The sequence below is a fragment of the Leucoraja erinacea genome, chromosome 25, assembly GCF_028641065.1.
Source record: "Leucoraja erinacea ecotype New England chromosome 25, Leri_hhj_1, whole genome shotgun sequence".
In the NCBI taxonomy this organism is placed as follows: Eukaryota; Metazoa; Chordata; class Chondrichthyes; order Rajiformes; family Rajidae; genus Leucoraja; species Leucoraja erinaceus.
In genome coordinates, this window is record NC_073401.1 from 23,529,296 (window position 1) to 23,556,197 (window position 26,902).

Here is a 26,902-nt window from a genome sequence, read left to right on the forward strand (position 1 = left end):
GTGATCGCTGGTCGGCGCGGACTCGGTGGGCTGAAGGGCCTGTTCCAGCACTGTATCTCTAAACTAAACTAAACTAAATTAAGAGAATCTGTTTTCTTTTTTGCCGGTTTATTTTTCACTCCGTGGCTAATTCCTATACGTTCCTCACAGCAACATAACAGAACCGGGGGTATAATCCGGATTGCCAGCCCATTACAGCATGATTGAATTGTATCTTTATGCAGGCATATCTGATCGTTGACACTGTGCATGCTTGATGTTACCAGATACATTTTATGCAATCGATTAAAATAGACTTCAAACCCGTTTTTGGGTGCTGTGCTATTGGAAATCTCCTCGCCCCTAAAAGAGCGCATTTGATCTGTTTGCTTTCGATTCTTGAGCTGACAGAGGGTTGGTGATGAGTAATTGAAGCATTGATTTCCTAGAAGGCACCGTTCACCCTGCTTCTTTCTGCATTCATTCAGCTGCAGCTGAGGTTTAATGTTTGGTTTTAGGACCAGAGGCCGTAGCCCCAGAAAGGAAATGAGGAGGAATTTATTTGGTCAGAACAGGGTGGTGAATGTGCGGAATTCATTGCTGCAGATGGATATTTTGAAGATGGAGATTGACAGATACTTGATTAGTACGAGTGTCAGGTGGTTATGGGGAGAAGGCAGGAGATCGGGGTTGGGAAGGAAAGAGAAATCAGCCACGAATGGTGCTCCATTGGTGTTCCACACCCTTTCCTGTTGGAGATCTATCAGAAGCGGAGCATCCGCAGAGCCACCTCCATTATTAAGGACCCCTACCACCCATCACACCACATCTTCTCCATTCTGCCATCTGGGAAGAGGTACAGGAGCATCAGCTGCAAAACCAGCAGGATGCTACACAGCTTCTTCCCACAGGCAATAAGACTGGTTAACGGACTGTATCTCCTCCCCATACATCATACACCAACACATCTAACCTCGCCCATACTTTGACAGCTAGGCACCTGCCAAAGCAAAGCCACTGTTCGGTCTGAATGTCTGTTTTTATTTCAATTTTTAGGCCTATTTTAGATATGGTGATTTTAATTTTTAAAGCTATATGTATTGATTCTGTTTTTATTAACCGCACTGACGGGAACTGATCGAGAAACAATGTTTTCGTTTCATCTGTGTATGTAAATACTCAGTGAAAATGACATTAAAGTAAATACTGAATACTGATTGAATGGCGGGGTAGACTTGATGGGCCGAATGGCCTAATTCTGCTCCTAGAGCTTATGAACTTATGAACATGACATTTCAGAAAATACATTAAAATCAGCTGGAAGGTAAAAGCAGATTTTGATTTTAAAGATTGGGATTGGATGAATGCCATATTTACTGGGTTTTCTGAGCATCAATTAGCTGTCATTAGTCACATTGGGAAACTATTCATTCAATGTTATCTCCATTCACTAATAGTGATTTCACTGCACTGGGTAGTCCAGGACAAGATTTGTTGCTTGTAACTAGCTGACAAAGAACAGATTTGGTGAGGGGATCTGAAACTCTTGGCAGGTTGAAAAGCAACTTTAATAAGCACAGCAGCAGCTTTCGATCCGACAGGCATTTTGGACTCTGATGAGCATTACTTGTGGTGGCCGCGTAACTCAGTCTCAACGGTGAAGCCAGTGTTTTCATTGCCTTGGGAACGGCCCCCCTCCCGTGCGAATCGTAGCTGCTATGGCCTATCATCCCCGGACACGGTGGTGCAGCGGTAGAGTTGCTGCCTTACAGCGCTTGCAGCGCCGGACACCCGACCACGGGTGCTGTCTGTACGGAGTTTGCACGTTCTCCCCTTGACCACGTGGGTTATCTTTGGTTTCCTCCCACACTCCAAAGGCGTGCAGGTTTTGGAGGTTAATTAGCTCGGTATAAGTGTAAATTGCCCCGAGTGTGTGGTGGATAATGCGGGGATCGCTGGTCGGCGTGGACTCGGCGGGCCGAAGGGCTAGTTTCCGCGCTGTTTCTCTAAACTAAAGTAAACGGGGACACTCTGAGTCTGAGGAAAGTCAAAGGCGTTGGGCTTGCAAACAGCGACCCTCATCCACTTATTGCAAAGGATTCACTGATGCAATTTAAATACGAGAACTCCGTCCTGTCCCGTGGCACTCTGTGAAGGTACGGTGATTGTGATTTGTTTGAACAGGGCCTCTGAAGCTCGCTGGAGGCTGTGGCTTTGAAGCAGCAATGTAATGAATGCTGAGGAAAGCAGCAGCTGATTAAAGGGAGCAAGGTTTCAGCACGGCAACAGAATAATCACTGCAGTTGTCGCCAGAGGATTCTGTCCTCCAGTCCCAATGGGAAAGTGGAGATAAAGGTGACCTTACATTAGTTGGAGAGAAGGGATTTGATTTGGTACAAAGGAAATGAGCACTGAGGGTTGCAGAGCTAAGAAAGAAACAGTGAAGGCATAAACAAATTCTGTAATTTAATATTTCCAAGTATAGAAACATAGAAAATAGGTGCAGAAGTAGGCCATTCGGCCCCTTTGAGCCAGCACCACCATTCAATATAATCATGGCTGATCATCCTAAATCAGTGCCCTGCTCCTGCTTTCTCCTCATATCCTTTGATCCCTAAGAGCTAAATCTAACTCGCTATTGAAAACATCCAGTGAATTGGCTTCCACTGCCTTCTGTGGCAGAGAACCCCACAGATTCACAACTCTCTGGGTGAAATATAGGAATACTTATTGCCATGTGACTAAGCACAGTGAGATTCTTTGCTTGCCTACACAATGTATACAACTAGCAGCCACGTACGGCACTGACAAAGTTACAAACCACGCCGGCTCCCCCTTATATCCGCCCCTCCACAGCAGTTCCCCCACGTCGGGTCCCCATTGTCCTTTGTCTCCCCCACCCCATTGTCCATTGTCCTTCCCGTCCCCCCTCATGGTGGTTCTCCACGCTCTCCGCGACCATCGACCGTGGCTTCCACCCACGAGCGCCCGGCCGGGCCCCGACCCAGGCATCGAGACTGTGGCGCCTCGAATAACGGCCTCCGGCTGTGTTCCCTGCCCACAGACGCGGCCCGTCGATAAGCCTTCAGGCCGCGCCACAAGTTTGTTTCCAAACGTGCAGACAAATGGCTTTCACTGTACCTGGACTGTGAGAATAATATTGTATTGTGACAAGAATAACTCCAGAGTGTTTAATTGTCAGATGTCCCAGATAGAACAATGACATACTTCCTTCCGGCAGCACAACAGAATATGTATCAATGCGACACGTGACTATATTAAACACAACTAAACTAAAAAAACAAAAACATTGGTTAAAACCTTCATTCACAAACAGCAGCAAATTAATCCTGTTTCATTTTGAAAACTCTGGTATGAAATATTCCTTTCCCGATTATTAGTACTTTATGCAGACTATAGATATTTTCTTTTTTGTTCTGGTTTAGGTTTTAAAATTTAAGAATGACCCTGATCATTCCCTCTCCTGCACTCTCCCAATGGGCAGAAGATACAAAAGTTTGAAAGCACGTCACACCAGATTCAGGAACAGCTTCTATCCGGCTGTTATCAGACTGTTGAATGTAACTCTCATCACCTTAGGTGGACCGTGAATTTGTTTAATCTGCACTTTCTCTGCAGCTCGACATTATAACTCCGCATTCTGCACTTTGGTTATTTCTCTCTTTGCACTACCTGTTGTACTTGTGTATAGTTTGATTGTAAACAAGTGTGATATTATTTGCCAAAATAGCACACAGAACAAAGTTTTTAATCCTGCATCTCTGTACACGTGACAATGGATCTAGGTTTATTATTGTTCAGTGTACCGAGGTAAAGTGGAAAGCTTTGTTTTGCATGTGATTGAAACAGATCAGATATACCCCACATAAATACAATCAAATCAAACTCCAATAGGTAGAGCAAAGGGATAAGGGTGCAAGAGTACACAGGTTCTCTGGATGCTTTCAAGAGAGAGCTAGATAGGGCTCTTAAAAATAGCGGAGTCAGGTGATATGGGGAGAAGGCAGGAACGGGGTACTGATTGGGGATGATCAGCTATGATCACATTGAATAGCGGTGCTGGCTCAAAGGGCCGAATGGCCTACTCCTGCACCTGTTGTCTATTGTCTATTAAGATACAGTTCTCAGCGTTGTAGCACTATTAATATCACAAGGAGTTCAGCGAAATGATCGCCGAGCCTGCGCTTGGTCTCGCCGATGTTTAAGAGTCCACAGCTGGAACAGCGGATACAGTTGATGAGGTTGGAGGAGGTGCAGGTGAACCTCCGCCTCACTTGAAAGGACTGTCTGGGTCCTTGGACAGAGTCGAGGGAGGAGGTATAGGGACAGGTGTTGCATTTCCTGCGGTTGCAAGAAGAGATCATGTAGGTCTAGGCAGACTGAGCAGAGGTGTTCAGCGATCTATAGCCCTGTCCCACGGTACGAGTTCATTCAAGAGCTCTCCCGAGTTTAAAAATAAATCAAACATGCGGTAAGCACGTAGAATGAACGTAGCGGGTACGTCGGAGCACGGGGACGTCTCTTAGCGGCCCGTAACGCTAACGGCAGGTACTCGGGAAGAACTCTCTAATGGCAGGTAAGCTCGGGAAGACTCGTGAAGATTTTGCAACTTGTTGAAAAATGTGTCCACGAGATGTGGCCCTTCTGGCTAAGGGGATCAGGGTGTATGGATAGAAGGCTTACGAGCGGCCATTACCGTAAATCTCTGAGTTTGAATCAGGGCAAACTCGGGGAGAACTCTTGAATGAACTTGTACAGTGGGACAGGGCTTTAAAGCTTCTATGGTGCAGGACACTCTCCAACTAGATGTTGTCATGGGTAATTAATAATGGGCAATAAACAGCGGCTTTGTGGAGGGCAACCTCACCCTGTAAGTGAATAATACACGTGTTAATTAGAAAGCAGTTAAAACGAGCTGGAATCTGTTTTACTGATGTGTTAGAAGGTGCTTTATAGGCTTTAAATCTCTGACTACTGTTGTAGGGTGAGGGAAGATACAGTCAGTGACAGCTTGCGGGTGACAGATGGGCTGTGCTGACTCCAGCTGCCAGGTTATTTTGCTTCACTAACTTCCACAACTGGAGTTTGATGTTGTGCTGGGGAGATGTTTCAATGGGGCCTGTCCTCCCGGCGTGAGTCATCTGTAATGTATTTAACGTGAGGGTTTGTAAACACATTAAATATCACGGCCGTGTGGTCCTGCGGTTCACAAGTCACGCTGAGAAAGTGTTGGCATGAGCAACGCAGGAGTTGTTTTCTGGATGGACTTATGCCACACAACCTTGGCCACGCTCTCACTTCACTCCTGCCGTCGAGATGAAGGTACAGGAGCCTGAAAACTGTAACTTTAGGCTCAGGAACGACTTCTTCCCTGCAGCCACCAGGCTATTAAATACCACAACCTCCAAATATGCTCTGAACTACATAGACGGGGGGCATTGTTTTTGTCTTTTGCACTATGATTGTTTGCACTATGATTGTTTGTTTTATATATATGTGTGTGTGTGTGTGTGTGTATATATGTGTATATACGTGTGTCTGAAATGCTCACACATATATACACATATATACATATTCACACACACACACACACTTTGTTCACATATATATGCATCTATGAGTATACATGTGTGTGTGTGTGTATATATATATGGATATATATCTATGTATATATATGTGTATGTGTGTGTATATACATATGATATATATACACACACACACACACACACACATACATACACGCGCGCACATACATACATACACACACACATACACGCGTATGTACATACATATATATATTGAACTTCTTTTGTTTATTCTGTTGTTTGCAGAGTACTATTTTTACATATTTTTACATATTCTGTAGTGCTGCCTGCAAATAGAAATGCCATTGTTCTGATGGGACATATGGCAATAAAACACTCTTGATGAGGAGCTTCAATTAGCAGTGGTTTCAGGAGACAGCCGGAGAGGTCACAGAGCCTGGAGATGCCTGTCACAGACTGACTGGGCAGCCGTTGCAGTGTTACTGTGTGTGTGTGCGTGTGTGTGTGTGTGTGTGTGTGTGTGTGTGCCCTGCTGCCAAGCCAGTCTGACCAGCAGGGGAGTGAGTCTCACTCAGACCAGAATTAATTCCAGCAACCTGCAAACCGGTGCGGATACCATCAACCGCCTGGAAGGTAGACACAAGACTGGATAGACTCGGCTTGTACTCGCTAGAATTCAGCAGATTCAGGGAGGATCTTATAGAAACATACAAAATTCTTAAGGGGTTGGACAGGCTAGATGCAGGAAGATTATTCCCGATGTTGGGGAAGTCCAGAACTAGGGGTCACAGTTTAAGGATAAGAGGGAAGTCTTTTAGGACCGTGATGAGAAAATCATTTTTCACACAGAGAGTGGTGAATCTGTGGAATTCTCTGCCTCAGAAGGTAGTTGAGGCCAGTTCATTGGCTATATTTAAGAGGGAGTTCGATGTGGCCCTTGTGGCTAAAGGGATCAGGGGGTATGGAGAGAAGGCAGGTATGGGATACTGAGTTGGATAATCAGCCATGATCATATTGAATCGCAGTGCAGGCTCGAAGGGCCGAATGGCCTACACCTGCACCTATTTTCTATGTTTCTATGTAACTCCAGATGCTGGTTTACAACAAAAAGGACGTACATCTCCTTTGTTTCCTGGCATCATGATGAACATGGGTGAATGATTCTGTTGACTTTTGCTCACCACTCCCATTATCGTCCCTTGTCCTTCATTGCTGGCTCTGAGTAGCCACACTACTGGCCCCGCGCTTCAGATTGGTAAGGGCTCGGTGGGGGGGTGGGAGGGAGGGAAGATGGAGGCTTGATGCTGCCTCTGCCAGCCGCACTCGTTCATCTCTGTCCGCCCTTCGGGAATCCTGTAAAATTAACTCATGGAGATTGTTGCGTCTCGAGAGATACCAGAAGCATTCCAAAACGCATTTGGCATTGACAAATGGACTATCCATTGCTCCACCCGTCCTGTTTTGTCACAATCATTGATCGCTGTTGCCAGAGACTGAGATTGATTGTGGCTGTAATCCGTGATGCACCTTGCTGTTGGTAAAGTCAAACCTAAAGAGGAAAGCTAGGCATGAAAACCCTCTGAAGAAGGGTTTCGACCCGAAACGTTGCCTATTTCCTTCGCTCCATAGATGCTGCCTCACCCGCTGAGTTTCTCCAGCATTTTTGTCTACCTTCGATTTTCCAGCATCTGCAGTTCCTTCTTAAACATGAAAACCCTCTCACTGTTTGACCAATTGGCTGGAGAATGGAGCCACAGCATGCTCCGGCTACCTCCTGCACTGCACGCCAGCCATTATACGATGCTGCCCTTAAACCTCTGGGGGTAAGTCTCAGTATGATATATCCCAGGTGTTCTAAGTATCTAGGAAAACAACAAACCTTCTCGGGCGATAGACACAAAATGCTGGAGTAACTCAGCGGGTCAGGCAGCATCTCTGGAGAAAAGGAATAGGTAGGTGATGCTTCGAGTTGAGACCTGGAATAGGACAAAATTACCTTAGTTTAGAGATACAACATGAAACAGGCCTTTCAGCCCATCGAGTCCACACTGACTATTGATGACCCGTTAACACAAGTTCTATGTTATCCCAGTTTCACACCACTTCCTGCACACTGGGGACAATTTACAAGGCCAATTATACTACAAATCCGCACGTCTTTGGATGTGGGAAGATACCAGAGCACCCGGAGGAGACCCTTGTGGTCACAGGGAGAACATGCAAACTCCACACAGACAGCACTGGAGGTCAGGATCGAATCCGGGTCTCTGGCGCTGTGAGGGAGGTGCTTTACATGCTGGGCTACTGTACTGGCCTCTTCAAAAATACAATATCCGCTAAAATAACATTGTCTGAATTAACATTGAATTGGGACTGTTTGGCAATTTGTTGTGCTGATACAGACGAGATGGACGGAGTGCCTTTGAGCCTGACGTTCATGTTCACATGCTCATAAGTGATAGGAGCAGAATTAGACCATTCGGCCCATCAAGTCTATTCCGCCATTCAATCATGGCTGATCTATCTTTCCCTCAACCCCATTCTCCTGTCTTCTTCCCATAACTCCTGACACCTGTACTAATCAAGAATCTATCTATTTCTGCCATAAAATATCCATTGACGGACTCTACAGCCTTCTGTGGCAAATAATTCCACAGATTCACCACCCTCTGACTAAAGATATTCCTCCTCATCTCCTTCCTAAAGAGTCGTCCTTTAATTCTGAGGCTATGACCTCTGGTCCTAGACTCTCCCACTAGTGGAAACATCCTCTCCACATCCACTCTATCCAGGTCTTTCAGTATTCGGTGAGTTTCAATGAAGTTTCCCCCCCTCATCCTTCTAAACTCTGGCGAGTACAAGCCCAGTGCCATCGAACGCTCATCATATGTTCTTCCAATCATTCCTGGGATTATTCTCCTCCGGACCTTCTTCAGCCCCAGCACACCCTTCCTAAGATGTGGGGACCAAAATTGCTCACAATACTCCAAGTACAGTCATGGGGGGAGCTGGGTTTATAAGCAGTACAGGTGCAGGAAGTGAGGGATCGATCGTTCTGATTGCCACGTGTGGCGACATCATCAACATGTTCATTTAGGAATGCATTTGTGATGTCACTGCATATAGCAACATCGCATCTCCAGGAGCCAGTAACATCGTACACTGGCTGGGAGCACAAGCTAACACCAACAGGAGCTGGAGAAAGCAGGAGAGGTACAGGCTGGCTACCACGCATTCTCACTCCTGATGAATGAAGTGGCAAGAACCATAATTTGAAATATAAGAGTTCAAATACTTACGCCAAATGTTTGGATGAAGTGTGTCACATGATGTCTCCTTTCCGTTTGTGAATCAGGCACTGTGGTTTTATGCTTGGGCACCTTACAACCCAGCGGTATGAATCTTGACTTCAAGTAACCCTTATATATCCCCTCTACCTCTGTCCCTCCCACACCCTAGTCGTTGTGCTAGTTTCACTGTCGCCCTGGTGAGTTTCATTGTCTGTACAACTCATTATCACCCAGCCCACAGTCAACAATGGACCCGTTCCTTCATCATCGTTACTTTTTTGCATATCTTTCATTCATTTGTTGTATATCTCTCTATATCACCATCCATATCTCTTGTTTCCCTATCCCCTGAATCTCAGTCTGAAGAAGGGTCTCAACCTAAAACGTCACCTATTCCTTTTCTCCAGAGATGCTGCCTGACCAGCTGAGTTACTCCAGCTTTTCATGTCCATCTTATCCTTTTCATGGGGTTTTTTTTCCCCAGGTGACCATAGCTATGGGGAATGTTTAAAATATCACTTTTAGTCTGCTTTGGACAAAGTTCAGGGTTATTTGCTGAAAGTTAACGCATTAATCTTCTGGGTCAGATGTATAACATTTGCCTTCAAAGTCGATTGCATAACACTTTCTTTCAGGCTATTTCAATTGAATACAAATTGTTTCTGGGGTAAAATGTGTTAACGACCATTGTTGCCTTTACCTTGCACTAAACGTTATTCCCTTGTCATGTATCTATACACTGTGAATGGCTCGATTGTAATCATGTATTGTCTTTGCGCTGGCGGGTTAGCACGCAACAAAAGATTTTCACTGTACCTCAGTACATGTGACAATAAACTAAACTGAAACTGAAATTGAAACCCCTTGAATTCCTCGTGGTTCCAATGACTGTCATTCTCCACCTTGAATATATTTAGTGACTCCACTGAAATATGGTTTGTGTTGGGGATGATAATTCCCTACCTTGCCGTCTCCTTTTATAGCCCAGCAACCTTGTACTTGCCTTGACCATTAGAAATACAATTGGAACATATATAGGTTGTTGATTTGATGTACATTATATGCCCCAGCATGCCACAAGGTAAACTGGCAGCAATGGGAAGGAATAAATCCCAGTTATCTCCCTCATGCTTCGAATTTAAAGGGAAAAGAAAGGAATATTGAATTCCGTAAAGTGGAAGCACTTCATTCAATGAATAAGTAAAGCACATGGATTAAAATAAATGCATTGGGTAAAATCTGCCTTTTTTGGTAACTACGTGTGCATCATAAAACATTTGGAGCTTTTTATTTTGCAGTATCACACGGTGGCGCAGCAGTAGAGTTGTTGCCTTACAGCGCCAGAGACCCGCGTTCGACCCTGACTATGGGCGCCATCTGTAAGGAGTTGATGCATTCTCCCTGTGACCGTGTGGGTTTTCTCCGGGTGCTCAGCTTTCCTCCCACACTCCCAAGACGTGCAGGTTAATTGTCGGTTAATTGGCATTGGTAAAATTGTAAATTATCCCCAGTGTGTAGGATAGTGCTAATGTTTGGGGATTGCTGGTTGGCACGGACTCGGTGGGCTGAAGGGCCTGATTCCCCGCTGAATCTCTAAAGTCTGAAGTCACAGTTCTGCTCTGGATCAGGGACGTGGGATCATTTGAAAGGAAATCTGACAATTGGCAACATATATCCTCCCTCTTGATCGAGCCAAACATGATTCAGATAACCAGGACTCTGAGCAAGTGATAATGACTAAAGATGTACGATACAGTGCCTTATGAGATCTTCACACTCAAACTGGAATGCAATCTAACTGCAATAATCTGTCATTATAGTCAAGTGTTTGATTTGTCCTCTGGGCAACTTAATCTCAGGGAAACAGAAGTTTTAATGTGTATAACTGAGGTAGGCATGAAGTCTATGCAGCAGAGGTGTAACAGCTCAAGATCCAGTTGACCAGTCTGTGTCCTGATTACATTTTATCTTTGTATGCTTCATTTTCAACTTCCCCAAGCTAACAATGATCTATCTATTCTACATTTTCATTGAGCTTTGTCCCCAGTGATATCTTGCTCTCCCCCAACTCTCATTTTGAAGAAGGGTCTCGACCCCGAACCCCATTCACCCATTTCTTCTATCCAGAGATGCTGCCGGTCCCACTGCGTTACACCAGCACTTTGAGTCTATCTTCGGTGTAAACCAGCATCTGCAGTTCCTTCCTACACATCCAGTTGACTTGCTCTCTCTTTCATCAGCAGCAAAGTAGACTGTGATGCAGCCTCTGTTTGTATTTTCGAAGGGGCTGCTCCTTGCTTTCTGGCTCCACTTTAGTCCCACCACCCTCATCCATGGGCACCCAGTGCGTAGGGGGAGTGTGTAGGACTGAGGATGTCCTGGTTGGTTTGCTCCTGGGCCTGGCCAAGTTGGCCATTTGTGGGTCACGGCTCCTTTTCCGAGGTTACATCTGTGCCAGGGTGTCCCTTGAGAAAGAACATGCGGTGCCCACGGGCACCATGGATGGGTTCTGGGACCGCTGGGCATGGGGGAGGGGTCAGCTTTATCCTGGGAGAACGTGCAAACTCCGTACAGACAGCACCCGTCGTCAGGATTGATCCCGTGTCTCTGGCGATGTGAGGCAGAAACTCTACGGCTGCGCTACCATGTAAACTGTGCAGAGTCTGCTGAAAACTGGCTTACGCATCTCCACGGTTACACAATGACGCCCGACAGACTGCGCACAATACTGAGTTTATACCGCACTCAAATTCACCACCTCTCACCTCTTTCCGCCTGAAGCCATTTATTTGCAGTCGCCTTCTCACCACTAGAGGGAGTTGATGGCAATAAAGTCCCAGAGACACAAGGAACTGCAGGGGGTGGGAGATTGCAACCTTCACGTGGTCCGCCCTGTTTCGACGAATGCAATCAACCCGGCGGGCACAATCAACTAAGATCAAATAGAACAAGTTGTCCTACAACTTTAGACTGTGCATGCCATACGCAAGAAGACGAAGAAGGAACTGCAGGTGCTGAAATCGTGAGCAAAACCCAAAGTGCTGGAGGAACTCGGGTAACATCTGTGGAGGGAATGGAAAGGCAACATTTCGAGTAGGGACCCTTCCTTCTTCAGACTGACATAAGGAACTGCAGATGCGGGAAACCTGAACAAAACACAAAGCTCTGGAATAACTCAGAAGGTCAGGCAGCATCTGTGGAGGGACATGAATTCTGAGGACGGGTTTGACCCGCTGAGTTACTTCAGCATTTTGTACTTAGCTCAAGCTTTGCAATTGTTCATCCTTAAGGTGGATTTAAAGAATAATACTTATAATACGGTTGAAGAAATACAATAATTTAATAATCCTATATAGCATTTCCATTTTTACCAGATCAATCTACCTGGTTCCTTCCTATCCATTTAGTCTCTCCAGCCCTTTTTCCTTCCTACAGCAACATGCAGGTCATATTTTGAGTTTCTTGCTGAGTTTCACTCTGTAAAACCCGTTATCACCCACCGTACAGCCAACAATGGACCATTGTGGGCTCCACCTTTCCTTGATCATGGTTGCTTTTTGCATATCTTTCATTAATTTGTTCTTTGCACCTTCTATATCTCTCGTTTCCCCCTCCTGACTCTCAGTCTGAAGAAAAGTCTCGACCCGAAATGTCACCTATTCCTTTTCTCCAGAGATGCTGCCTGTCCCGCTGAATTGCTCCAGGTTTTTGTGTGTCTGTCTTGAGAGTATTATGTGTAAGCAGGAACCGCGGATGCTGGTTTAAACTGAAGTTAGACACAAAAAACTGGAGTAACTCAGCGGGACAGGCAACATCTCTGGAGAGAAGGAACGGGTGACATTTCGGGTCGAGACCCTTCTTCAGACCTAACTTCAGACTTGAGCATATTAGTTTAAGAAGGAACTGCAGATGCTGGAAAATCGAAGGTAGACAAAAGTGCTGGAGAAACTCAGCGGGTGCAGCAGCATCTCTGGAGCGAAGGAAATAGGCAACGTTTCGTCCCGAAACGTTGCCTATTTCCTTCGCTCCATAGATGCTGCTGCACCCGCTGGAGTAACTCAGCGGGTCAGGCAGCATCTCTGGAGAAAAGGAATAGGTTACATTTCAGGTCCAGATCCTTCTTCCTCTCTCTCTCTCCCACTTTCTCTCCTCCTCCTCTGCCTACCCTTCATGCCTCTCCTCTTTCCCCATCCCTACCCTTCTTCCTTCCCCCCCCCCCCCCCTCCCCCCCCCCCTTCCCATTCCCTCCCTCTCTCCTGCTCTTTCCCTTTCTACTCTCTATGCTTTTCCCTGCTTCCCCCTCCTGTTTGTCTACCTCTGTTAATCTGCCCCCTCCCCCCATTCTCTCTCGCTCACTCACTCACTAACACACACACACACTCACTTATATCGGTTCGCCCTCTGCCAATCCCTTCTCTCTGGGTCTCTCTCGCGGTGGCATCACCCGAGACGGAGCATTGTAACTACACGACAGATGGCTGTTAGTGTCATCCTCCTCTCAGTCACACGGCGGCACTTCTGGTTAATTAGAGTACTCAGTCACATGTGTTTGATTCGGCTGCTGAATCTTGAGCCAGCCTTCCCCACTTGGAAGCGACTGACAACAGAGCAACAGAATAAGGTGAGCGCGGCTCCTGTGTACAAGGCGGGGACTCTCTCTCTCTCCCTTCCTCCAGCAGTGTGTTTCGGTGATCTCTGTAGAAAGCATGCCAGAGGGGAGGGGAGGGGGGGGGATGTGTTGAAATCTGTCTGTGTCTAGCGCTGTGCACCGCCACTCTAAAACTGGCTTTCTGTTGTTTGGGCTCGGGGAACAGGCTGGGAGATGTGAGGAGAGGGAAGATAGACACAAAAAGCTGGAGTAACTCAGCGGGTCAGGCAGCATCTCTGGAGAGAAGGAATGGGTGACGTTTGGAATCGAGACCCTTCTTCAGGCTGGGAGTCAGGGGAAAGGGAAACGAGCGATACAGCCGGTGATATAGAACAAACTAATGAAAGACATGCAAACATGGGCTGGGTGAAAACCAGTCCAGACATTGAAACTCAACAAGATGTGACTGGGAGCTGGTGTTGTTTACGCCTTGCTGAATCTGGTCAAAGCCTCTGGGGTCCTGCCAGTTTGGACAATGTATAACCCAGATGTTTTTGTGCAGAGACGTGAAGGAAATTGGAATATCGGAGTCCGTGGGGATCTTAGTGGAAAATCTGTGACAACATATTATTTGTTTTATTTTTCTCTTTCTCCCTCTCCCTCCCCTCCCCCTCCCTCCCTCCCTCCCTCTCTCCCTCTCTCTCTCTCTCTCTCACACACACACACATACGATTGTTTGTCAAGCTCCTTTCTCTGAGTAACGTCCGGCATTGGTGAGTGGAATTTCTCCTTGGCAGTCCAGTCCAGGTTTTGCTCTAGATATTTACACTTTATCCACTTTCTGCCTCAGTGTGTTTCACACCTCTCAGATGCGCTGGCAACGCAACGCTGAAAGCCACAGTATACCAATTAACTAACGAGCCTTAATGACTGCCGGAACCCAGTCAGCTCAGCAAGATGTGGGTATAAGGAACCTACGTGATCGAATCTGCATTCCCCAGGGATTGCCTGTTCTCCAGGATAGTCCTAGAGTCTCCTGACATGGGGAGGTGCGGGGATAGAGTGACGTGATTAATGTACTGACATTGCTGTTGCTCAGAAGTGACAGGAGCAGAGTGAGACCATCATGTAGAAGATTGAGAGGGGACCTTATAGAAACTTACAACATTCTTAAGGGGTTGGACAGGCTAGATGCAGGAAGATTGTTCCCGATGTTGGGGAAGTCCAGAACAAGGGGTCACAGATTAAGGATAAGGGGGAAATCTTTTAGGACCGAGATGAGAAAAACATTTGTCACACAGAGAGTGGTGAATCTGTGGAATTCTCTGCCACAGAAGGTAGTTGAGGCCAGTTCATTGACTATATTTAAGAGGGAGTTAGATGTGGCCCTTGTAGCTAAAGGGATCAGGGGGTATGGAGAGAAGGCAGGTACAGGGTACTGAGTTGGATGATCAGCCATGAATGGCGGTGCAGGCTCGAAGGGCCGAATGTTTCTATGTCTACTCCGGCATTCAATCATGCCTGATCTATCTTTCCCTCGTCACCCCATTCTTCTGCCTTCTCCCCATAACCCATGACATCCATATATGTTCCTGTGTTTTATAAAATCAGTGTGTGTCTGAAACACTGTTCACACGATGCTGAGAATCTAACGCAGCTACTCTAGGCTTTCTGCTTGTTCACAATACATCCTGTGTAGGAGGGAACTGCAGCTGCTGGTTTATACCGAAGATAGATACAAAGTGCCGGAGTAACTCAGCGGGTCCAGCAGCATCTCAGCAGAAAATGATGGGTGATGTTTCTGGACCGAACCCTTTTTGAAGAGAAAACTCAGGGACTCAAGTAGGCAAGAGGAGGGAGGGGGGGGGGGGGGGGGGGGGTGAACTTTGACAGGATAAGACTCTCTGTGGAAAAATAGTCTTGATTGTGTAAATGTGCAATATCCATAGAAAATGCTGTGAATGGAGTAACTCGGCAAGTCAGGGGCAGCATCTCTGGAGAACATGGATAGGTGACGTTTTGGGTCGGGGACCCCTCTTCACACTTGTTTCTCCATGTTTATGTGTAAAGTGGATACCGCAGTGTCTTGGTGTATGGTGCACATGTCGTGTATAGGTATATAGAGTCATAGAGTGATACAATGTGGAAACAGGCCCAACCTGCTTACACCTGCCAACATGTCCCAGCTACACTAGTCCCACGTGCCCGCGTTTGGTCCATACCCCTCCAAACCGGTCCTATCCATGTACCTGTCTAACAGTTTCTTAAACGTCGGGATAGTCCCAGCCTCTCAACTACCTCCTCTGGCAACTCGTTCCATACACCCACCACCCTTTATGTGAAAAGGTTTCCCCTTCAGATTCCTATGATATCTTTTCTCCTGCACCTTAAACCTATGTCCCCTGACCCTCGATTCACCTACTCTGGGCAAGATATAAGTAAAGTCATGAATTTTACATCCTGTCAGCCCAGGGGAAGAGAAAACTCAGGGACTCAAGTAGGCAAGAGGGGGGAGGGGGGTGAACTTTGACGGGAAGCAGGCCATTCGGGACCATCTTAACTTGTCCATCCCCCATGGAGTGCATTAACCTATTGAGCCCAGGATCCCCCAGTGAGCCCGGAATTAAATTCCAAGAGATGACCATTTGATGCGTGGATACTACACAATGGATACACTCATGTATACTCATGGTACATGTATCATAGAGGTTGCACATCAACATGGTTGCAAGAATCAAGGAATTTAGGTCGACTGATTTGTTGTGAAAATCAAGGTCACTCGGAAGGACGTTAGTCTTGCCTGTAATGTGTCTGGGTTGTCGGTGCAACGCATAAGAATAAGAAAATATATTTATTTTGAAACTTGGTGTCACTTCATTTAATCTGCTTTTTGTAGAGATACACACAGAGAGCCAGTTCTTCACCAGTTAGTTAATGCTTTATACTGCAGTATTTCACATTAACTGCATTTTAGATACTTTAGACCTTAGAGATACAGCCTTTCGGCCCACCGAGTCCACGCCGACCAGCGATCACCCCGTACACTAACACTATCCTCCACACTAGGGACAATTTGCAATTTCACCAAAGCCAATTAGCCTACAAACCTGTAGTCTTAGGAGTGTGGGAGGAAACTGGAGCACCTGGAGAAAACCCACACGGCCACAGGGAGAACGTACAAGTTCCTTACCGACGGCACCCATAGATCGACCCCGGGTCTCTACTACTGTAAGGCAGCAACTCTACCGCCGCGCCACCATGCCGCCCACAACATGCCGCCCACAATATCCTTCACCATTGCGGATTGATATCCTTGCATTTTCAACCCAACGCCCCTTTGACAACTCAACAGCTCTGGGAGGGGGTCAGTCATCACCTCATTAGGTCTACCACCCAACCAATGCCAATTATCAATTTTTGTAAACGGGCACCTGCAGTTCCGTGAGCCCATCGATGACCAACTCTGCCCTGAGAATATTCCTGATAATGAACACTCCGACTTAGAATGAACCATTCTACATTTCCTTGAGCATCTTCTGTTTTGATCTGTCATTTTCACACCTTGCCCTTTCATATCTCTAGTTTCCCTCTCCCCTGACTTTCGGTCTGAAGGAAGGCCTTGACCCGAAACGTCAGCCCATTCCTTCTCTCCAGAGATGCTGCCTGACCTGCTGCGTTACTCCAGCATTGTGTGTTCAACATAGACCTTAAGTATGGTGTGCTGGTTATTATCTGTATTAAAAGCATGTTGCTTTTTGCATATTGCTGCAAGTTTAGTTTTAGTTTAGAGATGCAGCATGGGAACCGGCCCTACGGCCAACTGAGTCCTCGCCAATCAGTGCTTAGCTTAGAGACACGGTGTGAAACAGGCCGTTCGGTCCACTGAGTCTGGCCAACTACTCGTTCTATTCTACACACTAGGGACAATTTATAGAAGCCAATGAACCTAAGCATCTTTGGAGAGTGGGAGGAAACCAGAGCACCCGGAGCAAACCCTTGTGGTCACAGGAAGAACGTACAATCCCCATACATATAGCAGGCGTAGTCGGGATCGAACCCAAGTCTCTGGCGCTTTAAGGCAGCAGGTCTACCACTGCGCCACCATGCCACCAGGTTGTAATTTGTGTGTTATGAAGGTGAAATAAGATCCTTGGTCTTCTACAGAATCTTCTGCTGAACCATAGCAACAATCGATCTTCACCAAAATGTGGTGTCACACTGGAGTTGTCCCTCGAGGTGTGAGGATCATGTAATAGTTTCAATCTCTTGTCTGTGTGCTCCTGCTTCCAACAACATGGTGCTTGCTGTCAATGTGACAGCCATCCCTGGCGTGAGACCAGTATTGGGACAATTTACAACAAACTGTTCAGACACACGGGCAGTCACAAACGACCAGGAGTGGAAGCTATAAGTGACAGTGTATGGCATCTGCAGCTTCTAACCAGCTCACAAAAAAAAAGCAATGATCTTCTGCACAACAAATCTAATTATCATCTTAGGTACACAAAAAAGCTGGAGAAACTCAGCGGGTGCAGCAGCATCTATGGAGTGAAGGAAATAGGCAACGTTTCGGCCCGAAACGTTGCCTATTTCCTTTTCCTTCGTTCCATAGATGCTGCTGCACCCGCTGAGTTTCTCCAGCTTTTTTGTGTACCTTCGATTTTCTAGCTTCTGCAGTTCCTTCTTAAACACTAATTATCATCTTATACAGGCATTTCACAAATGAACTCAGAGGAGAAAACAATGACCGGCAGCAACAGTTTACAGTCAACAAAATTGTTCATAAGTCATAGGAGCAGAAGTAGGCCATTCAGTCCATCGATTCTACTCTGGCATTCAATCACGGCTGATCTATCTTTCCCTCTCAACCCCATTCTCCTGCTTTCTCCCCATAACCCCTGACACCCCTGCTAACTATGAGCCTTAAACATATCCTAATGACTTGGCCTCTACAGCCCAAGTCTAGTGTACTTTTAGTTTTGTATTATGGGAGGGGGTGGTGGGGGGAAACTTTTTTTATCTCTTTCCTCGATGGAGATGCAAGTTTTTCCGTGTTGTATCTCCGTCTGCACTGCGGCCTAACATCGAGGAGCTTGCGGTCCCTTTGCGGTCCCTTTGCTGGGAATCGACTTCGGGAGCTCCAAGCTGCAGGAGCTTCGACTGCCCTGACACGGGAGCGTCAACCGACCTGATCACGGGCGCTTCGATCTCCGCGACGTGGGCGCTTTGATCGTCCCGACGCGCTGGCTTCAATCGCCCCAATGCGGGAGCTTCTATCTTCCAAACTGCGGATGGTTCGACTCCCCCGATAGCGGGAGTAAAGCAGGAAAGATGGTAAGACTTTATTGCCTTCCATCACATTGGGGAATGTGGAGGAGCCGTTGTGGTGGATGTTTATGTCCAATTGTTAAGTGGTTGCTTTTTTGGTTTCACTGCATGGTAAACCAAATACCTTGTATGTTGCCAAACATACTTAGCTAATAAATTATGATTATGATTATGATCTATATATGGCAATGAATTCCACAGATTCACCACCCTCTGACTAAATAAACAACCCCTCTGTATCTACCCAGTTCAAGCCTTTCACTATTCAGTAAATTTCAATAAGGTACTCCCTCATTTCTCTAAACTCCAGCGAGTACAGGCTCAGTGCCATCAGAAGCTCATCATACATGAATCCAGTCATCCCCAGGATCATTCTCGTAAATATCCTCTGGACCCTCTCCAACGCCAGCACATTCTTCCTCAGTTATGGGGCCCAAAGCTGCTCACAATATTCCAAATGCGGTCTGACCAGTTCCTTATAAAGCCTCAGCATTAAATTCCTATTTTTATACTCTAGTCCTCTCGAAATAAATGCTAACATTGCATTTGCCTTCCTTACTGTAAATAAACCATTTGCACCTTCATTTTCTGAATCCTCTCCTCATTTAGAAAACACTCTGCATATTCGAGGGCAGCGCCGTCGTAGAGTCTGAAGAAAGGTCTCGACCCGAAAACGTCACCCATTCCTACTCTCCAGAGATGCTGCCTGACCCGCTGAGTTACTCCAGCATTTCGTGACTACCTTCGCTTTAAACCAGCATCTGCAGTTCTATCCCGCACAGTGGTAGAGTTGCTGCTTTGTCACATCGCCTGAAACCTTTGTTCAATCGTGTCTGCTGGTGCTGTCTGTGCGGAGTTTGTACGTTCTCCCTGTGACCGCGTGGGTTTTCTTCCAGGTGCTCCGGTTTCCCCCCACACTCCAAAGACACCATATTTGCAGGTTAATTGGCTTTGGTCAGTTGCAAAAACTCTTCCCTAGTGTGTGGGAAACGGGGTGATTGCTGGTCGGGCGTGGGCTCGGCGGACTGAAGGGCCTGTTCCCGTGCTGTATCTCAAAAGTCTAAAGTCACCGTGTACTGTTTAAACTGAATTCAATCTGCGCTTTTACCACTTAACGTGTTGCTGGAGTTTAACCCATCGATGGAAATGTGGTGGGTTCAGTGTTTGCCGGAACATTTTGTGTGCGGGTGATTACTGAGCTGAGGGGAGCTTAGTGCAGCGTGAGAGATGTCCTCCACATTGAGTCAACATTCAAGTTCAAGTTCAAGTGAGTTTATTGTCATGTGTCCCTGTATAGGACAATGAAATTCTTGCTTTGCTTAAGCACACAGAACATAGTAGGCATTTACTACAAAACAGATAAATGTGTCCATAGACCATGATATAAATATATACACACATGAATAAATAAACTGGTAAAGTGGAAATAGCAGAAAGTAGTTATTAATAATCAGAGTTTTGTCCGAGCCAGGTTTAATAGCCTGATGGCTGTGGGGAAGTAGCTATTCCTGAACCTGGTCCGAGTTGTTGTACACTGGAGGGTAACTTGCACCCTGAGCATAGCCGACCACTATAGTCGTCACAAATTGGGGAAGGAGAAAGGTTGCCGTAGCCATGAGTTAGCAATGATTGTGAAGACAAGACACAAACAGCTGGAGTAACTCAGCGGGACAGGCAGCATCTCTGGAGAGAAGGAATGGGTGACGTTTCGGGAGTGAGGCTGAACGCAAATTGGAGGAACAGCATCTCATATTTCGCTTGGGCAGCTTACAGCCCAGTGGTATGAATATAGATTTCTCTCACTTCAGGTAGCCCCGGCATTCCCTCTCTCTGTCCCTCCCCCACCCAAGTTGCAATAGCTTCTCATTTTCACCCTACAAACAGCTAACAATGGCCTGTTTTGTTTATCATTGTTACTTTTTTGCATATCTTTTATCCATTGTTCTTTATCTCTCCACATCATCGTCTATATCTCTCATTTCCCTTATCCCTAACCAGTCTGAAGAAGGGTCTTGACCCGAAATGTCACCCATTCCTTCTCTTCAGTGATGCTGCCTGATCCACTGAGTTACTCCAGCTTTTTGTGTCAATCTTTGGTTTAAACCAGCATCTGCAGTTCCTTCCTACACGAGCAGTTATTGTGAACTGGTGATGATTTATTAATACTCTGTGGATTTTTCGGTCGATGCTGTCATCGCCTGGAGCTTTTGCCTCTGAGCGTCTGAGATATTTGCTGAACTGTGTTACAATTACGCGGGAGGGTCCATTTTGATTGCCTTGGGTTCGCCTCAGGATCCGATGAATTAATGACGATGTGAATCGAAGTGAGAGACTTGCTCGAATCCCTTGATATCAGCAATGTGCGAACAACACAGGAATGCTTGTGCCTTAATGCTTAACGTCCACTAATGACATTCTAGATCAGTGCTTGCTGAATGTAGAATGCCATGTATTTAACCACCTCTCCTTGTAGTCACATATGGGAATGTTGATGCCATCTCCCTTGTCCCCTCCACAATGTCGCAGCGGTAGTGTTGCTGCCTCACAGCACCAGAGACCCAGGTTCCATCCTGACTATCCTGACTATGTACGGAGTTTTACGCTCTCCCTGTGACCTGCCTGGATTTTCTCCGGGTGCTCCGATTTTCTCCGACACTCCAAAGATGTATTTGGGTTTGTAGTTCAATTGGCTTGGTAAAATTGTAAATTGTCCCTTGTGTGTGTAGGATGGCGTTAGTGTACAGGGATCGCTGGAGGAGACCCAGGGCAGAGAGGTCAGATTGGGCGTGGACCCAGTGGATTGCAAGGCCTGTTTCTAAACTAAACTAAACTAAAAAATATATGGATTTTGTCATTGTTTTAACTGCATGCACGGAAGTAACTTCAAAAAAACAATGTTTTCAACAAAGGTCAGAGCAGCTTGTAAGGAATGTAGATTTGCAAATCGATGCATTAATGTGAGATGCAATTCAATGAAGCAGCCTTAAGACCCCAGTCTATCACACAGACCAACTTCCCCACCATCAACTCCATCTAGACTTCAGGCTGCCTTGGAAAAGCAGCTAATGTAATCGGGGATATATTTTACCCCAGATATTCCCCTTCTCTTCTCTCCCATCAGACAGAAGATACATAAGCTTGAAAGCACATATCACCAGATTCAGGAACAACTTCTTCCCCGCTGTTACCAGACTACTGAACAGCCCTCTCATAAGCGAGGGTGCAGTCCTGACCTACCTCATTGTGGACCTTGGATATTTTCTCTGTAACTATGACGCTATAATACTGTAACACTATATTCTGTAATCTAGTATTTTTCTCTTTGCGCTACCTGTGGTACTTGTGCATGACTTGATTGTACTCATGTACAGTACTGAAAGAGTTAATAGTCAAAAGTAATGTCGTACTACAGTGACAATAACAAACCAATACCAATATAATCTGATACCACCTCACCTATCATTCAGCTACAAAATATTATTCACATAGTTTGAAACTAAATTTACATATAACCTTGTCTAAACCTAGTTGAAGCATCCAACTAATTCCATTGGACTAAATACCTTCTCGTGTATTCTCCCAAGTTTATGGTATTCCAATGGGCCAGATGTGCACAGTTCTGATTTCCTTTTCTCTCTCCATTTAGGCCATGTAAAGGACCAGGTTCTTTCGTTTCCATTTCTTTCATGTTGACTTTCTGTACTGGCTCGCTGATGTATCTAATGAACAACCAGTAGTTTGGGACATGGATATATTTCTCAATATATGTTCAGCATCTGGGTATATTGGAATGGCCAAACTGGACTGCTTGCATTAACTGGAATGCTATTTCATACGGTTGGCAGTACCTTTTCAAAGCAAGGTTGAAGAACGGGCGGCAAAGTGGCATAGGGCTGCTGCCTTACAGCGCCAGAGACCCGGGTTCGATCCTGACTACGGATGCTGTCTGTACGGAATTTGTACGTTCTCCCTGTGACCAAACTCAATGCTAGCATTAATTTCAAGAGGGCTTGCATACAAAAGCAGGGGTGTAATGTTGAGGCTCTCTACAAGGCGTTGGTAAGGCCGCATTTGGAATATAGTGAGCAATTTTGGGCAACATATCTGAGGAAGAATGTGTTGGCTCTGGAGAGGGTCCAGAGGAGGTTTACAGGAATGATCCCAGTAATGAATAGGTTAACCTATGATGAGCGTTTGGCGGCACTGAGCCTGTACTCGCTGGAGTTTAGAAGAATGAGGGGGGAACCTCATTGAAACATCCAGAAGTTATTGTATTTTGTCTGTGCATCCTCAGACTCACTCTCTCTGATCAGTTTTCCAACTCCAGTGAGTTACTAGCACAGAGTGCACCTGCTACCTTGCTTTCTAGAGAGCGGTCCTCAACTGCTATCTACCTCATTGATGACCCCTGCTACCTTTGATCAGACGTTACTGGCTTCACCCGGCACTAAACGTTATTCCCACATCGTGCATCTGTACACTGTGAATAGCTCGATTGTAATCAAGTATTGTCTTTCCGCGGACTGGTTTGCACGCAACAAAAGCTTTTCACTGCACCTCGGTACATGTGACAATAAACTAAACTGAACTGGGTGTAGGATAGTGTTAGTGTGCGGGGATCGCTGGTCAGCGCAGACTTGGTGAGCCAAAGGGCCTGTTTCCGTGCTGTATCATTAACTAAACTAATATTGTAATTCCAAGTCTACAGTGTGTATACAATCTTGAGCGGAATAAACAGGATGAATACACAGAGATGGAGAGTCAAGGACCAGAGGAGGTAGGTTTAAGGTGAGAGAGGCGAGATTTAATAGGAACCTGAAGGGCAACTTTTTCACAAAGAGGGTGGTAGGTACATGGAATAAGCTGCCGTAGGTGGTTGTTGAGGCAGGCACGAGAACATTTGGACAGGTACATGGATAGGAAAGGTTTAGAGGGATATGGACCAAGGGTGGGCAAGTGGCATAAGTGTAGATGGGACATATTGGTTGGCATGGGCAGGTTGGGCTGAAGGGCCTGTTTCCATGCTCTATGACTTTATGAATAACCACATTGAGTTCACGGCAACGCCGAGGCAAGAGACAATGAAGGATGGGCAATAGAGTCCTTTAACTGCATCGCATGAAAACAGACCTTTCGGCCCAACTCATCCATGCTGACCAAGTTGCCTAACCAAGCTGGTCCAGGTGCAGGCACCATAACCTTGCCCATGGATGCAGGTCTTTCCCATGCACCCATTGACCATTGCTTCACTCCCTCTCACCTTGTTACTGATTGCTGGTAAGCGTTGCCCCTTGCTGTCTGTCCTCAGGCATGCCGGGACTTTCTGGAGTTAGCAGAGACGCACAGTCGCAAATGGCAGCGGGCCTTGCAGTACGAGCGTGAGCAGCGGCTGCGCCTGGAGGAGACCATCGAGCAGCTGGCCAAGCAGCACAACAGCCTGGAACGAGCCTGCCGCGGAGCTCCTGCACTGCCCAGCAGCTCCACAGAGCTATCCAACGCCAGCAAAGGTAAGCCTGGATAGACACACACTGTCACACTGACAGACAGACGATAGATAGACAGACAAACAGACAGACAGACAGACAGACAGACAGACAGACAGATAGATAAAAATGCAGAAGGAGTAGGTGACGTTTCGGGTCGAGACCCTTCTTCAGACTGAAGAAGGTCTGAAGTAGGGTCTCGACCCAAAATGTCACCTATTCCTTCGTTCCACAGATGCTGCCTCACCAGCTGAGTTTCTCCAGCATTTTTGGCTACCTCCGATTTTTCCAGCATCTGCAGTTCTTTCTTAAACATAGATAGATAGATAAAGATAGATAGATAGATAGATAGATACTGTATTGCCACACGCTCTGTGAAGCTACAGTGAATTATTTTGTATTTACATACAAAGTACACACAAGTATTACCCCTAGGGCTGATTGCATTCTGAGGAAAAGTTAGATAGACTGGGCTTGTATCTACTGATGTGTACAAGAGTGAAAAGTGACTTCATTGAAACATGTAAGATTTTGAGGGATCTTAAAGTGATCTTTTGAAAGATCGACACAAAAAGCTGGAGTAACTCAGTGGGACAGGCAGCATCTCTGGAGAGAAGGAATGGGTGACGTTTCGGGTCAAGACCCTTCCACAGACTGCCAACCATAGACACACTAAGCTGGAGTAACTCAGCGGGACAGGCATTCTGCATTGAAGAAGCTCTCCTCGTCTCTCTGACGAGAATTCTGCAACAGTCTGAAAAAGGGTCTCAACCCGAAACGTCACCCATTCCTTCTCTCCAACAATGCTGCCTGACCTGCTGAGTTACTCCAGCTTTGTGTGTCTATCTTCAGTTTAAACCAGCATCTGCAGTTCCATCTTACACACGTGATGTTTTGGAACGCTCTCCCTGATTGCAAAGTGATGGAGGCAGAGTCTTTGAGTATTTTTAAGGCAGCGATGTGTCTTCTCTTGCTGAACAAAGGGGTGAGCAGTTAACACAAGGAGTCAGGAATGTGGAGCTGAAGTTAGACATAAAACGCTGGAGTAACTCAGCTGGTCAGGCAGCATCTGTGGAGAAAAGGAATAGGTGACATTTTGGGTCAGAACCCTTCTTTGGACATAAAGTAGAGGTTGGGGGGGTGGAGGGGGGGGGGGGGGAAGATATAACCAACACGAGAAAAGGTCAGAACAAATCAGGGCTGGCAACAGGAAGGGTGGAGCCCACAATGGCCCATTGTTGGCTGGGAAAGGTGTGATAACAGGAGAGATACAAGGATGTGAACTGTGGAACAGGTAGAACGACCAGGACGGGGGAAGGGGGGAGAGAGGGGAGGAGAGGGAATGCAGGAATTACTTGAAATTAGAGAAATCAATGTTCATACCGCTGGGCCGTAAGTTAATTAGTTTGTTAATTAGATCAGCCGTGATCTTATTAAATTGGAGTGGGCCTGAGGGCTGAACTGGCATCCTGACTCATAGAGCATGTGCACTAATATGTCTGTCTCCGGGGTACGGTGAACATTGCCTGCTTATTTTGCAGGACCATTTGTACAGGAATAGAACTTCGCAAGAGCCGGTTCCCAATATGACCGCACTTGTTGTAGTAAAGCCCAAGGAAGTTCAATTGCCCACTTTTGGCTTCCTTCAAAATGTAGCCCATCTCCTGATTCCGCAAACCTCCGCTTCTCGAGTTTATCGTGATGGTCTTTCACTGATGATTGCAAATGAACGGTTAGGTTCTGGGCCTGAGGAAGAGTCTCGATCCGAAACGTCACCTATTCCTTCTCTCCAGAGATGCTACCTGTCCTGCTGAGTAACTCCAGCATTTTGTGTCTATCTCTGGTGTAAAACCAGCATCTGCAGTTCCTTCCCACACAATTCACTGGTCATCTTGTTTTCCACAATAGTTAATAAGATGGCTTTTGTGAATATTGTGTGGAAAAAAAACTTTTTTCACACAGAGAGTGGTGAATCTCTGGAATTCTCTGCCACAGAAGATGGTTGAGGCCAGTTCATTGGCTATATTTAAGAGGGAGTTAGATATGGCCCTTGTGGCTAAAGGGAGAAAAGGCAGGTACAGGGTACTGAGTTGGATGATTAGCCATGATCATATTGAATGGCGGTGCAGGTTCGAAGGGCCGAATGGCCTACTCCTGCACCTATTTTCTATGTTTCTATTAGCATTAATTTAAATGTAAGATTTACCTTCTCAGTTCCTTGCGTTTAAAGTATTTTTGAGGTGCTTCTCCAATTAATCCTTGGCAAACCTCTTCCCTTCTTCCTTGATCACTTCTGTTGAGGTTTCACGGAGTGACCAGGAAAACTCCCTGTAGTTTCACATTTATTCAGTTTTGGGGATTTTAGGTGGTGCTAACGAGACGGACATTTTTTCCCATCCCTCATTTCTTTGGACAGGATGTTGGGGTCTGACTCCTTGAATCACTGCAAGATAGTTCAGAGCTTCCTGCACTGTTGGAGCTGTACTCATCCAGGTAATTGGAGAGTATTTCAACATGCTTCTGATTTGTGCCTTGTAAATAATGGCAGGAAGGTTTTGGGGGTCAGAGTGTGAGTCACGAGCCACAGAACACGTCCGCTCTGGGCTGCTCTAGTTTGGAGATACGGCACAGAAATAGGCCCTTCGGCCCACCGAGCCCATGCAGGCC

At 46.2% G+C, this 26,902-nt stretch overlaps 1 protein-coding gene across 4 annotated transcripts in view; it reads left to right on the plus strand.

Annotated features, from left to right (window-relative positions):
• The window catches only part of LOC129709100 (oxysterol-binding protein 2-like), a 180,483-nt gene that overhangs the window by 105,994 nt on the left and 47,587 nt on the right, over window positions 1-26,902 (plus strand). For 3 of the 4 annotated variants that reach the window (XM_055655215.1, XM_055655214.1, XM_055655216.1), the window contains one exon: window positions 24,061-24,259. In XM_055655215.1, coding sequence (XP_055511190.1) covers window positions 24,061-24,259 — 199 coding nt within the window. Of the gene's footprint in view, window positions 1-13,254; window positions 13,458-24,060; window positions 24,260-26,902 lie in introns of those variants that run through there. The other variant, XM_055655217.1, reaches the window with a different exon arrangement.